This window comes from Bison bison, unplaced genomic scaffold (assembly GCF_000754665.1).
Source record: "Bison bison bison isolate TAMUID 2011002044 unplaced genomic scaffold, Bison_UMD1.0 scf7180017864518, whole genome shotgun sequence".
Lineage (NCBI taxonomy): Eukaryota > Metazoa > Chordata > Mammalia > Artiodactyla > Bovidae > Bison > Bison bison.
Window position 1 is genome coordinate 10674375 of NW_011495071.1, and position 13212 is coordinate 10687586.

At 39.1% G+C, this 13212-nt stretch overlaps 1 protein-coding gene across 3 annotated transcripts in view; it reads left to right on the forward strand.

The window, feature by feature from the left end:
• Positions 1 to 10194, forward strand: part of SC5D (sterol-C5-desaturase) — a 12025-nt gene extending 1831 nt beyond the window's left edge. For all 3 annotated transcript variants that reach the window (XM_010830496.1, XM_010830497.1, XM_010830498.1), the window contains exons 2-5: positions 4370 to 4586; positions 5352 to 5484; positions 7593 to 7693; positions 8026 to 10194. In XM_010830496.1, the coding sequence (XP_010828798.1) occupies positions 4377 to 4586; positions 5352 to 5484; positions 7593 to 7693; positions 8026 to 8481 (900 nt within the window). In that variant the 5' untranslated portion in view covers positions 4370 to 4376 and the 3' untranslated portion in view covers positions 8482 to 10194. The remainder of the gene's footprint in view (positions 1 to 4369; positions 4587 to 5351; positions 5485 to 7592; positions 7694 to 8025) is intronic.
• The last annotated feature ends 3018 nt before the right edge of the window (positions 10195 to 13212 follow it).

Sequence of the window (13212 nt, forward strand, 5' to 3'; positions counted from 1 at the left end):
TCTCAAGAGTCTTCTCCAACACCACAGTTCAAAAGCATCAATTCTTCAGCGCTCAGCTTTCTTTATAGTCCAAGTCTCACATCCATACATGACCACTGGAAAAACCATAGCCTTGACTAGACGGACCTTTGTCGACAAAGTAATGTCTCTGCTTTTCAATATGCTGTCTAGGTTGGTCATAACTTTCTTCCAGGGAGGAAGCATCTTTTAGTTTCATGGCTGCGATCACCATCTGCAGTGATTTTGGAGCCCCAAAAAATAAAGTCAGCCACTCTTTCCACTGTTTCCCCATCTATTTGCCATGAAGTGATAGGACTGGATGCCATGATCTTAGTTTTCTGAATGTTGAGCTTTAAGCCAACTTTTTCACTCTCCTCTTTCACTTTCATCAAGAGGCTCTTTAGTTCTTCTTCACTTTCTGCCATAAGGGTGGTGTCAACTGCATATCTGAGGTTATTGATATTTCTCCCGGCAATCTTGATTCTGGCTTGTGCTTCCTCCAGCCCAGCATTTCTCATGATGTACTCTGCATAGAAGTTAAATAAACAGGGTGACAATTTACAGCCTTAACGTACTGCTTGTCAGAAATTACAGCAATATATTTGTGAGTACCTATTTACTACAACCCACACATTCTGGAAACACTTTAAAACAGGTTTCATCTCACAGTATCTCAGCTGCCTCCAGATGGTCTGAGGTACATTTCCTCCTTCCCTCTAGGCACTGGTTTACTATCACAGCAGTTACATACAGGGAATACTCAAATCAATACAACTCGCATGGTCTTCAGTTAAGAGCTTTTTTTAATAGGTAGGGACTGAGAGCTTATTAAAGTTTTTACTTACATTGGATATTAAAAGTTAAATAAAAAACAAAGAACGCTCATGGTTAATGTTTGAGTTATTTTTGGCTACATGATACTGTTCCAGATACTATACTAAGTCCTCTACATAAGAACCTTCAAATTTTGAACTTTCAAAGGTGTGAACGTCCATTCCGCCAGTGTCAGTGAAATTGCAGCCTCGCCTCTGTCTCCTGTTGCTGACAGTCCTTCAGCTCTTCCCTCTCCCTCCTCCTCTCCCCTGCTGTCCCTTCCTCTCGTCAGTAAGGCTTCTTGCCTGTTCACTCGATGCCAGCCCCTGTCTGTATGCCAGCTATTGTACTGTACTACTGTGCCTTTCAAGGTATTGTATGGTAAAATTTAAAATGTTTTATTTTTTGTTTGTTTTTTGTGTATTCTTTCTGTGAAAAGCATTATAAACCTATTACAGAACAGTACCATGTAGCCAATTGTGTTACTGGATACTTGGGCTGACTTTGTTGGACTTAGGAACAGAACTTATTCCTATGTAGGGGACTTACTATATATGGAATTATGGCTGTTTGGCATTATAGGTAATATGCAATACTGGTTCACCAACTCAGGCCAACCTTTAAAATGCGTGTGTGTGTGTATGCTAATTTGCTTTAGTCATGTCCGACTCTGTGCAACCCTATGGACCTAGCCTGCCGGGCTCCTCTGTCCATAGGGTGCTCCAGGCAAGAATACTGGCATGGTATTCTCCACACCAGTATTTCTGGTATTTACTTCTGGTATTTCTGGTATTTCCTTCTCCAGGTGATGTTCCCAGCCCAGATCGAACCCAGGTCTCCTGCATTGCAGGCAGTTTCTTTATCGTCTGAGCCACCAGGGAACTAGCCTTCAGTGGTATAGCAATATTCTTTTCAGTTGTTAGGTTCTTCTTAAATGTTTGTTTCGGATATTACTTAATGTACTTGACTCTGTCCTAATTTATGGCTTCAGCAACTAGGCTCCTTTTGATCTTCAGATTCATGTTTGCGTGTAGTCTACTGCTTTTATCCAGGAGTCCAGATGAGCCACAGCAATTAGACTTGAGATCCAAACTGAACCCATCATTCCTCATACCCCAAAAGTTCCTGTTGCACCCAAATATGCTAGCTCCACAATATTCCCTATTTGGATAACATCATCATCCATTCAGGCAAGGTAAAAATCTCACAATCATCTTAGATTTTTTTTAACTGATGTATAGTTGATTTACAAAATTTTATTAGTTTCTGATGATAGGTTTTCATATTTTTCTCCATTATGGTTTATAACAGGATATTGAATATGTTCCCTGTGCTATATAGTAGGACTTGTTGTTTATTCTTTCTGTATAATAGTTTGCATTATACTTCTAAGTCTCTGATGAATATGTCTATTCTCACAACTGTTGTCTGAGGTCAGGCAATCATCCTCCCTAGGTTAGTGTACCACACTAGTTAGGAGCAGCCAGTCTCCCTGCATCTCATCAGTACAACACATTCCTAATGCAACAGTTTTTCTAAAATATGGGTCTGTTTATACCTCTTTCCTCATCAAAAGTCTTTTGTGTCTCCTCCGTCATGTGTGAGGGAAAGTTCAAATTCCTTAGCGGGGCACCAGATCCAATAGTAAAAGCAGTCTGATACCAGTTTCCTTTTACCAGGTTCATCTTCCACCGTTTTTTCCCCTCTGCTTCACCCTTGTCACGCTCTTAAGCGTCCACCTTGCCACGTCCCATGAGCTGTGAATGTACCATGGCCTTTCCATGCCTTTGCAGTTGTTGAAATAATTATCCCCCCCACCCTTTTTTTCCCTGGTAATGTCCTTCAAAGCCCAAATCAAAGTACTTCACTGTACAGCCTTCTGTTGTAAGAGGAGATAGTTCTGTTGTCTTTTCTAATTTTGTACAGTTTGCATATATGTACCTTTTTTGTAGGGCTTCTGGGTAGCCCTGTGGTAAAGAATCCACCTCCCAATGCAGGATATGCAGGTTCAATCCCTGGGTTGGGAAGATCCCCTGGAGAAGGAAATGGCAACCCACTCCAGTATTCTTGCCTGGGAAATCCAATGGACAGAGGTGCTGCAGGCTGCAGTCCATGGGGTCCCGAAGGAGTGGTACACAACTTAGCAACTAAACAACAACCTTTATTGTAGCACTTGAATCGATAGAACTATTCCTTCCTATAGCTGCCTTATTTTGAAGATCAATTTAGACTGAATCTTTTTAATGTTTGTATGCTCATCACCTGGTGTAGTTTGAGTGAATTAACAATATGATGAAGGATAAATGTCAATTGATTATAAATTTTCTTCCATGTCAATGTGAGAAAAAATGCTTACAACTCATATCACAAACAAGGAGCTAAATGCCCTAATAAATAAAGAACTTCTAGAATTTGATTTTAAGAGACTGGAAACTCAATGACAGTTTTCGGACTTGTTTTTCTTATTGTTGCTGTTGTTCAAAAGTTTTAGTTATAGATGAGGGCTGTTTAGAATACTGGGCACATTTCTCACTACCAACAGTGCAGTGAAGAATGAGAAAATAGATTGTCAGTGACAGAGTCACTGATCAGCCCACAAAAGCTGACTGTGAATTATCCTGCTAATAGTATATGCAGGATCATGAATGTAGACTCAACTTAAGTTTTTCAAAGTTTAAGCATCTGGAACTGGAGCTGGCATACTTTCCTTTCAGAGGGCTAGATAATAAACATTTGTGAGCCATGCTGTGTCTGTTACAGTGACTCAACCTTGACTTTGTAGTATAGAGAAGCAGCTACAGACAATATAATAGACACATGTGGACATAGCTGTGTTTCAACAAAGCTTCTTTACAGAAACAGGCACTGGATTCAGGCCCTGTGGGACCACAGTTTGCCAACCCCTGAGTGCTGGGAAGCCAGCAGCGGGGGTGGGGGGAATAAATGTATTCTAGTTTTCAGTGTCAAGAATACATCTTTTGTTCCATCAGTGAGAGTTCCGGTCAGTCACGAAAATAGTCTCTGACTTTTACGCTTGTGGTCACAACATAGACCCCTTTTAGGGAATTGACCTGAAGTCTCAGCACTGAAGCAAAAGTCTCTGAAATCTGAATCCTTTTAGGAGAAAGATGCCACTGACACTTGTGGCGGAACGAGAAAGCCATTTACCTAAATACCTTTACTATTTGCATGCTAACCATTACCCTGTCGTCTGGCAAGAGGATATAGTGAAGCAAACACTCAGATGCAATTAGATCTGGGCTTAACACCAGCCAGCCATCAGCCTGGCCTTGGAGAAGAAGTTTTGTGGGCCTGTTTCTCTCACTGAGCTTTGGAGTCCCCACGTATAAAATGAAGAGACTGGGCCCTAGTCCAGAGGTGACATTGAAGACCCCTTCTGACTCTAATGATGGCATTTGCAGGGTTGTAGGAGCAGCAGACTCGTACTTCATATGCTTACGAAGGCAGGAACCTCATGTATAGTTGTTCTGAAAAAGTTTTGCTTTGAGAAATGTCGACATGGGGAAGTAATTGTTGTTACCTGTTTATCCTTTAGGGCTAAGATGGATCTTGTACTCAGTATTGCAGATTATTATTTTTTTACACCGTACATATATCCAGCCACATGGCCAGAGGACAACATCTTCCGACAAGCTATCACTCTCCTGATTGTAACAAATCTCGGTGCTTTTATACTGTATTTCTTCTTTGCAACACTGAGTTATTATTTTGTCTATGATCATTTATTAATGAAGCACCCACAATTTTTAAAGGTAGGTGGTTTTCTTATCTCTTGTTTAATTACTATTACAGTAAAAATAGCAATGTGATGTATCAATATTTGTGAGATTTTCAGATTAAACTGGTTATAACATTTAGAGTTTCTAAAACCAGCTCCAAATGGGATATTTTTGGAAGAACTAGTCCTCTCTCTCCTTTCCTTAATTTAAACATATAAATAGACTGTACCTTTTTTTTTTTTAACTGGAAGCCTGGTCTTGCTAGATGCATAGACAAGAATTTCTTTGCTAATAGTGATGAATAAATAAATGTATACATTTGTATAATTGTTTTAATATTAAACTTTCACAAGCTGAAATATGCTTTTACTACGTATATAGTTTTTGACTAGATAATCCAAACTCAGCAGATATAGACCTGTTTAGTGACTTTTCTGTTCCAGTTACTTGTATTTGTCAGTCACCGCAAAGAGTAGGGGGGAAACTGTAGAAAGGGTTGGGGATGGAAGTTAATTATGAAATAAATTATTATTCTTTAAATAGAAATTTGGAATAGAGATTTTGTAAGAAGGGGAAAAGAAGTTTTAGAATTTAAAATATTTGTTGCATTTGCTTCCTACAAAAGGAATGTTTTTTTTTACACACCCCTGCCCAAACAGTAATATTTTAGTAGAAGCGGTTTGGAGGTAAGTGCCTTCATATAAAAGAGACGTTCAAAATCCAATCTGGAACAATTGTGTGCTAGTTTTGTTTAACATGGATTCTGTGGTTTGTAAGTATTGGAAACTTCATTTTCAGAATCAAGTCTCTCGAGAGATTACGCATTCTGTCCAGTCAATGCCATGGATGAGCATCCCCACCGTTTTACTGTTCCTGCTAGAGGTGAGAGGTTACAGCAGACTCTATGACGGCATAGGAGAGTTTCCATATGGTGAGTTTCCATATATGGTGTGAGAGTTTCCGTATATAGTGTAAACTTCAGGCACAGATGGGTTTCTTGAAAGAGTCAAATCTGCCCCTTCTTTTCTTCAAAATAATTAAAAATTCTTCAGTTTGTTTTTATGTGTGCATGCTTAGTTGCTTCAGTCGTGTCTGATTCTTTGCGACCATATCGGCTGTAGCCCACCAGGCGTCTCTGTCCATGGGTTTCTCCAGGCAAGAATACTGGAGTGGATTGCTATGGCCTCCTCCAGGGGATCTTCCCAACCCAGGGATCTAACCCATGTCTCTTACATTTCCTGCATTGGCAGGCAGGTTCCCATTAGTGCCACCTGGGAAGCCCAGTTTGTTTTTAGTATTCTACTTTAATTCGTTCATGTCCTGCCACATATGTGCATTTCTTTAATTTCATCTCAACTTTAAAGTCTTTCTTGTAGATGAGATTGTGCCCAGGAGAAGATTGGCATCATCAGAGCTAGAGCCTTGAATTTGTTTCCTATTACCTATATTGAATTCAAGAATTGCTCCCCAAAAAAGATAAATCTCAAGTGATCGATCCTTATAAAAAAATCAGAAGACAAATTAAAAAAAAAAATCCATCATCACTTATTTTTTTTAAAAATCCATCATTATTTATATCACAAAATTGAAACCCTTGCTATGCATGCTGGTTTGGACTCTGATTTTTTTTTTTTCTTGCCAATGTTTATGCCCATATTTTCATGCCAATTAGTTTTAGAATTACATTGCATAAATATCCATTTAAATAAACTTTATTTAAATGATCCATACTTTCAGATCTTTAGATTGTTTCCTGTTTTTCTATTGTAAACAGTGTTACAGTGACTACAAGTTTTGTGAAATTCTGGAATTACTTCATCAAGGTACATTTCTAGTATCTAGTATTAGAAAGTAAGAATAATACAGAGTTAAAATTTGTTCTTCATATGTACCAGCTTTAGTTCTAAGCTTTTCACATCATCACTCCATCTTATTCTACATTAATCCTATGAGGTAGGTACTACTATATGCTCCTGGTGAGTAAATTAAGTGTACAGAAGAGTTTCAGTAACTCGCTGAGCTCACTTGACAACTAAGGGGTGGATTTGGGACTGTAATCCAAGCTTCCTGGCATCAGCACCCCTGCTCTCCTAGTAAAAGTTTAGTTTTCAAAGGAGGGAACAAAAGTCACACTCCAGGGTGCTAAATTGGCTCAGCCTTGGAAGGTGGGCTGAGTTATGAATCAAAGTAAAAGGAGAGAGGTTTGAGTAAAGATACAGAGGCAGGACTCTGAAGATGTTGGGAGGATGCTAAGTGAACCAGGCTGGTTAGTACATGAGTAGATGAGGTTGGAAAGGTCAGAAGGAGTTGGGTTACAGAGTAAATGTTCATAATACCATGGCTTAAGGTAGTTCGTGGAAAATAAAATTCTAAGCAGAGGAGGTAAAATATGTAAAGATGTGTGTTATGAAGATTAATATGAAAGGAAAAACAAATAACATTATTCTCCAGTATTTAAATAATAAAGATACCATAGGAGTATACTCTTTCTGTTTCGTAAGTATCTTCATAGTTTAATTAAGAAATATTTTATGTAGGACACTTCAAGTTTTTATGAGAGGAAAATGAACAGATCCCAGAGTCAAGGGAAATGGAGGTTGTGATGTATTGAATTAACAAAGCAGATAGTTGGCAGTGTTTGGGTCTAGTATCCTGTTTTGTCTCCTTAAACGGACCTGTCAAAAGTAACCTCTGAACGAACTTATGGTTGCTGGGGGAGGAAGGACAGATAGTTAGGCAGTTTGGGATCAACATGTACACACTGCTATATTTAAAATGGATAACCAACAAGGACCTACTGTCTAGCACAGGGAACTCTGTTCAGTGTTATGTGGCAGCCTGGATGGGAGGGGAGTTTGGAGAAGAATGGATACATGTGTATATATGGCTGAGTCCCTTCACTGTTCACCTGAAACTATCACAGGGTTGTTCATTGTCTATAACCCAATACAAAGTTAAAATATATATTAAGCGGGGGAGAAAGTAAACTGATCCTAGGAGCTGAATCTTGATTCTGCCATATCCTTTTGTCTCTTGTAGGCTGGTTTCAACTCGTTGCTAGTGTCTTGTCTTTTCTTTTCTTCACTGACATGCTGATCTACTGGATTCACAGAGGCCTTCATCATAAACTTGTATATAAGGTAATAAGCTTGACTCATTTGTAGAGGAAGAGAGAAAATACAGTGGATAACTATAAATCCTGTCTCGTTTTTAAGAATTTCCTCTAACTTATTAAATACCTAAGTAGCCTTAGTCATGATAGGTACCAGGTACATTTTGTTTGTATCCTTCTTTATGAATCTGCAAGGGCTGTGCTAAAAATCTTACTGTCTTGGGGATTTTCTAAAGTAATTTGCTAAATTCAACAGGATTTTTTCAGATAGGTCATTTCCCACACCATGAGCATGAAAAGCTAAGTAGAATGTTGCACTGGGTAAAGTCTGTGGCATTAACATGGTCTTTTCTTCTATAGCGCTTACACAAACCTCATCACATCTGGAAGATCCCAACTCCATTTGCGAGTCACGCTTTTCATCCTCTGGACGGCTTCCTTCAGAGTCTGCCTTACCACATATACCCTTTTATCTTCCCGTTACACAAGGTAGTTTATTTAAGCTTGTACATCTTGGTCAATATCTGGACAATTTCCATTCATGATGGTGATTTTCGTGTTCCCCAGCTCTTAAAGCCTTTTATTAATGGCTCGGCTCATCACACAGACCACCATATGCTCTTTGACTATAACTATGGACAGTATTTCACCTTGTGGGATAGAATTGGAGGCTCATTCAGAAATCCCTCCTCCTTTGAGGGGAATGGACCTCTTAATTATGTGAAGAAAATGGCAGAAGAAAAGCACAATAGCCATGGAGGAAATGGTTATAAAAATGAAAAATTATTCAATGGAGAGCGTACAAAGACTGAGTAGATTATTTCCCAATTATTAAAAATTTTTAGTCAGGGAAAAATAATTACATACGTTACCATGAGGAGGCATAGCAAGTGAACAGTATCATTTGAAAAATCAGTATTGTGGGTATAGCTGAGGAATGCTCATAATGGTAGATCAAGGGAACATGCCATGTGTACCACGATTTTAACCTCGTGCTCCAAATACTGGATGTTGCTCTAAGGGACAAGTTGTGTCTTTCTAGCCAGCAGATCTGTAATTTGTATAGCCTCAACAGCAGTTTTTTAAAGATAGAGCATAGATTATTGAGGGGACTGGGCTATGTCCTTTTGCCTTAATTTGTGCATATTCATTAAAGTAAAATTCATTGTGCTTAATGATATCAAGATTAAACAGCATAACAAAGAAGTACTAATATGAAGATGATTCCTCGTATCAGGAATGATTAAGTATTTGGTACAGTAAGTTCCCTATGTAAAAACAAGTTCCGTTCTGAGAGCCAAGTTCGTCAGTCAAATTTGTTTATAAGTCCAACAGAGTTAGCTCATCTACCCAACCAGCACAATTGGCTAAATAGTACTGTTCTGTAATAGATTTATAAGTCTTTTCACGCAAATATGTAAACACAAAAAATAAACATCTTTACTTGTACAGTACAGTACCTTGAAAAGTACAGTAATATAGTATAGCAGATGGCACATGGGCTGTCATCGAGTGAACAGGTGAGGAGAATTACTAACTCAAGGAGGTGGGAGATGGAGGAGCTTCAGACCATCAGCAATAGGGGATACCAGCTGCATCACCACTGCTTTATGTTTGCTTCAGACATCCTGGGCTTGAAATAAACACACTGTACTCTGCAGCACTGTACAGTAAAGTGCACAAAAGCACAGCCACGTGTACAGGATGCACGCGTGTGACAGCGTACACTAGACATGTGAACCTACGTGATTGGACACGTGCGCGCATGTCCTCATCTTTGAAGGTTAGAAACGTGAAGGTTCGTGTGTAGGGGACTTACTGTGTTTGTATGATAACTTGTGCTTTGTTAAGTAGAAACATAGGTTTGAAAAAAAATCATAATGTATTATCAGCTCAGTAACCTGATTAATAGCAGGTTATTATTGTCTTTCCAAACATAGAAAACTTACTCTGGTGACATCGTCAACTGTTACATTTTACTGATGAACAGATACATTGGAATTTTAGAAAACTTTAGTACTGCCATGATTTAATCCAGATCCGGGATTAAAAATTTTGATGTTTATTGTTTTCAATTGTTATTTAATAGATGTAAAATGATGTGACTCTGAATATATGTAGAAAGGGAAATTTGATGCCCAGGTAATACATTTAACGCTACTGGTGTTTTTAATTAAATTGATGCACTGCACTTTTGATATGTTTCAAACTTACAATCCTGTGATTTCTATAAAAGGAAATAATTGCCAAATGGTTTAGGCCTTTCACTGAAGATTAGTTTAGAAATCTTATTTCAATACCCTCCTGTTTCTTTACTTCTTCCCACTCCCTCTGTGAAAAGTAACAGATAACTTTCATTAAGAAATGTCATGTGTTGTAATATAAGTATATTGGGAAAACATGGTTTGCAAAGGTATTGTGTAATCTATTTATGTAAACAATAAAAGTTGATTATGACTGTTATTAAAGTGTATCAGTTAAATATTATATAAGAATAAAATACTCTTTGTACAAATTTTATATCAATGTGAAACTTCAGAAGTGATGTGGATTGTCAAAACTTCTAGAATATCTCCAAATGCTTGCTATCAAGGGGAGAAAGAGAGAAGGGAGTGCCACTTTCTTTTTATATTTCATATCTTTTATTAGATTCTTTTAGCAAGACACCAGTCATAAAATTTAATGCTTTGGATCCAGAAGAAAATGTTTGTTTTTTTTCCCTTTCTGTTTAAGTTATTGTCACGGTGTTGCTTAAGCATCCCAGTATACCATTTCGTATTTTGTAACTGGTCAGTGCATCTAAATGCTTTTCACTAATCCCCATGCTCCCTGTTTTCCTCTCTGCCTGAGGGAAAAAAAGGAATTAAGAAGTAAACTTTGTTTCCCCAAATGATGAAAGCTAATATTTATTGAACTTTTATTCTTAATCAGGTAAAAGTCCTTGATGTAAGGACACTGGAACCCGGCTGGTAACTTTCCTGAGGTTATTTCTCTTCTCATGTAAAGTCCAGCATGGGTGTTTCTGGTTGGTGAACAGATTTCCACAGTTACCTGAGACCCAGGCTCCTTCCATCTCTGGGCTCTGCTATTCTCCTGGTTTACAAAGTCTTCTCTGTTGAAGGAGCCAGCAGGGGAAGAGGGTAGAGTGCCCATGTTGCTTTGGATAAAACTTAATCATGTGGCCCATCTAACTGGAAAGGATTCTGGGAAATGTGTCCAGCTGTGTCCCTGGGAGGACAGGGTCGCCAGTTGTTGACCAGCTAGCCATTTTGCCATGCCCATGTGATTTATTTTCCTCTTTTTGAGGATCCCAATAAAGGTATTGAGGGGATGAATGAGCTCAAAATTATTTCAGATTATCCATTCACTGGATGTCTTAGTGCTCTTAATTCCGTAACTTCAATTATGAGTGTTAAAGTTTCCTCTAGATTCTTAATACTGTATACCTAATAGAAAAGAAAGAATATAATTTATGAGGGAAGTTTCCGCAAAGATCTTAGTAGTAAACTAGTCTCTGCCCTGCCTCCTCTCTCAAGTTCTAATCTCATTAAGCAGTGTTATGTTAAGTAATACAAACACTGTTTTTTGTGCACAGTCACCACATCATGCTGTTTTCCTTTAGAGGTGTTCAGAAATTGCTCATGGAAGGGAGGATCTAAATTCCTTCCCACAGCAATATCAAGTGAAAGACTTTAGAGGAGTTCAGATGTTGCTCATGGACGTGAGAATTTAAATTCCTTCCCACATGAATATTAAGTGAGAGACTTGCCTTTGAAACTTTTTGTGGTTATAAGATAGAAAATCAACAGACTTCCTTGGCGGTCCAGTGGCTTAGACTCCACAATCCCAATGCAGGGGACACAGATTTCAATCCCTGTCAGGGAACTAGAGCCTACATGCCACAATCAAATATCCTGCATATCACAACTAAGCCTGGGTGCAGCCAAATGAATGAATAAGTGAAATTTTTTTTTTTTTTTAAGAAAAGGATCACATTTCCCCCTTTTATGGTAGGAACTGGGAAATAGATGGAGACAGTATAGAGCACATTGCAAAACCTGAAGACATACCGAGTCATTGTCCTTATCTCCTCGTCTCTGAATGCCGTCATTTCCCTGTTCCTCACTGCCCTGTATTGTGTGTGTGTTTTCTTTTCCTCTCTCATCTTCAAAAAGGCAACGATAGACTGGCAGCGAATTATGAGTTCTGCTTTGGACATGCAGAGTTTCCAGTGCAGGCAGATTATTTCAACAGAGAATGCCTGAGAAGACGGAGATAGGGAGACAAATTAGAACAAAGATTTGGGATAAATTCAGTGAGGAGAAGTTTGAGGCTATGAGGTTGCTAAGTAGAACATGACAAAGGGAAATCCGGAGAAACCAGTTTGAGGGGGAAAGAGCTTCCTTTGTCTTCCTAGCTTCAGACTCAAAACACTTGAGTGGCAGTCATATCAGCATTTACTGCTTTCTATCATCTGTCATTGTTCAGTTCAGTCGCTCAGTCATGTCCGACTTTTTGCGACCCCATGAATTGCAGCACGCCAGGCCTCCCTGTCCATCACCAACTCCTATAGTTCACTCAAACTCACGTCCATCAGTCAGTGACGCCATCCAGCCATCTCATCCTCTGTTGTCCCCTTCTCTTCTTGCCTTCAATCTTTCCCAGCATCAGGGTCTTTTCAAATGAGTCAGCTCTTCACATCAGGTGGCCAAAGCACTGGAGTTTCAGCTTCAACATCAGTCCTTCCAATGAACACCCAGGACTGATCTCCTTTAGGATGGACTGGTTGTATCTCCTTGCAGTCCAAGGGACTCTCAAGAGTCTTCTCCAACACCACAGTTCAAAAGCATCAATTCTTCAGCACTCAGCTTTCTTCACAGTCCAACTCTCACATCCACACATGACCACTGGAAAAACCAAAGCCTTGACTAGACGGACCTTTGTTGGCAAAGTAATGTCTCTGCTTTTCAATATGCTATCTAGGTTGGTCATAACTTTCCTTCCAAGGAGTAAGTGTCTTTTAATTTCATGGTTGCAGTCACCATATGCAGTAATTTTAGAGCCCCCAAAAATAAAGTCTGACACTCTTTCCACTGTTTCCCCATCTGTTTCCCATGAAGTGATGGGACTGGATGCCGTGATCTTCGTTTTCTGAATGTTGAACTTTAAGCCAACTTTTTCACTCTCCTCTTCACTTTCATCAAGAGGCTCTTTAGTTCCTTCACTTTCTGCCATAAAGGTAGTGTCATCTGCATATCTGAGGTTATTGATATTTCTCTCAGCAATCTTGATTCCAGCTTATGTTTCTTCCAGTCCACTGTTTCTCAGGATGTACTCTGCATAAAAGTTAAATAAGCAGGGTGACAATATACAGACTCGACGTACTCCTTTTCCTATTTGGAACCAGTCTGTTGTTCCATGTCCAGTTCTAACTGTTGCTTCCTGACCTGCATATAGGTTTCTCAAGAGGCAGGTCAGGTGGTCTGGTATTCCCATCTCAGAATTTTCCACAGTTTCTTATGATCCACACAGTCAAAGGCCTTGGCA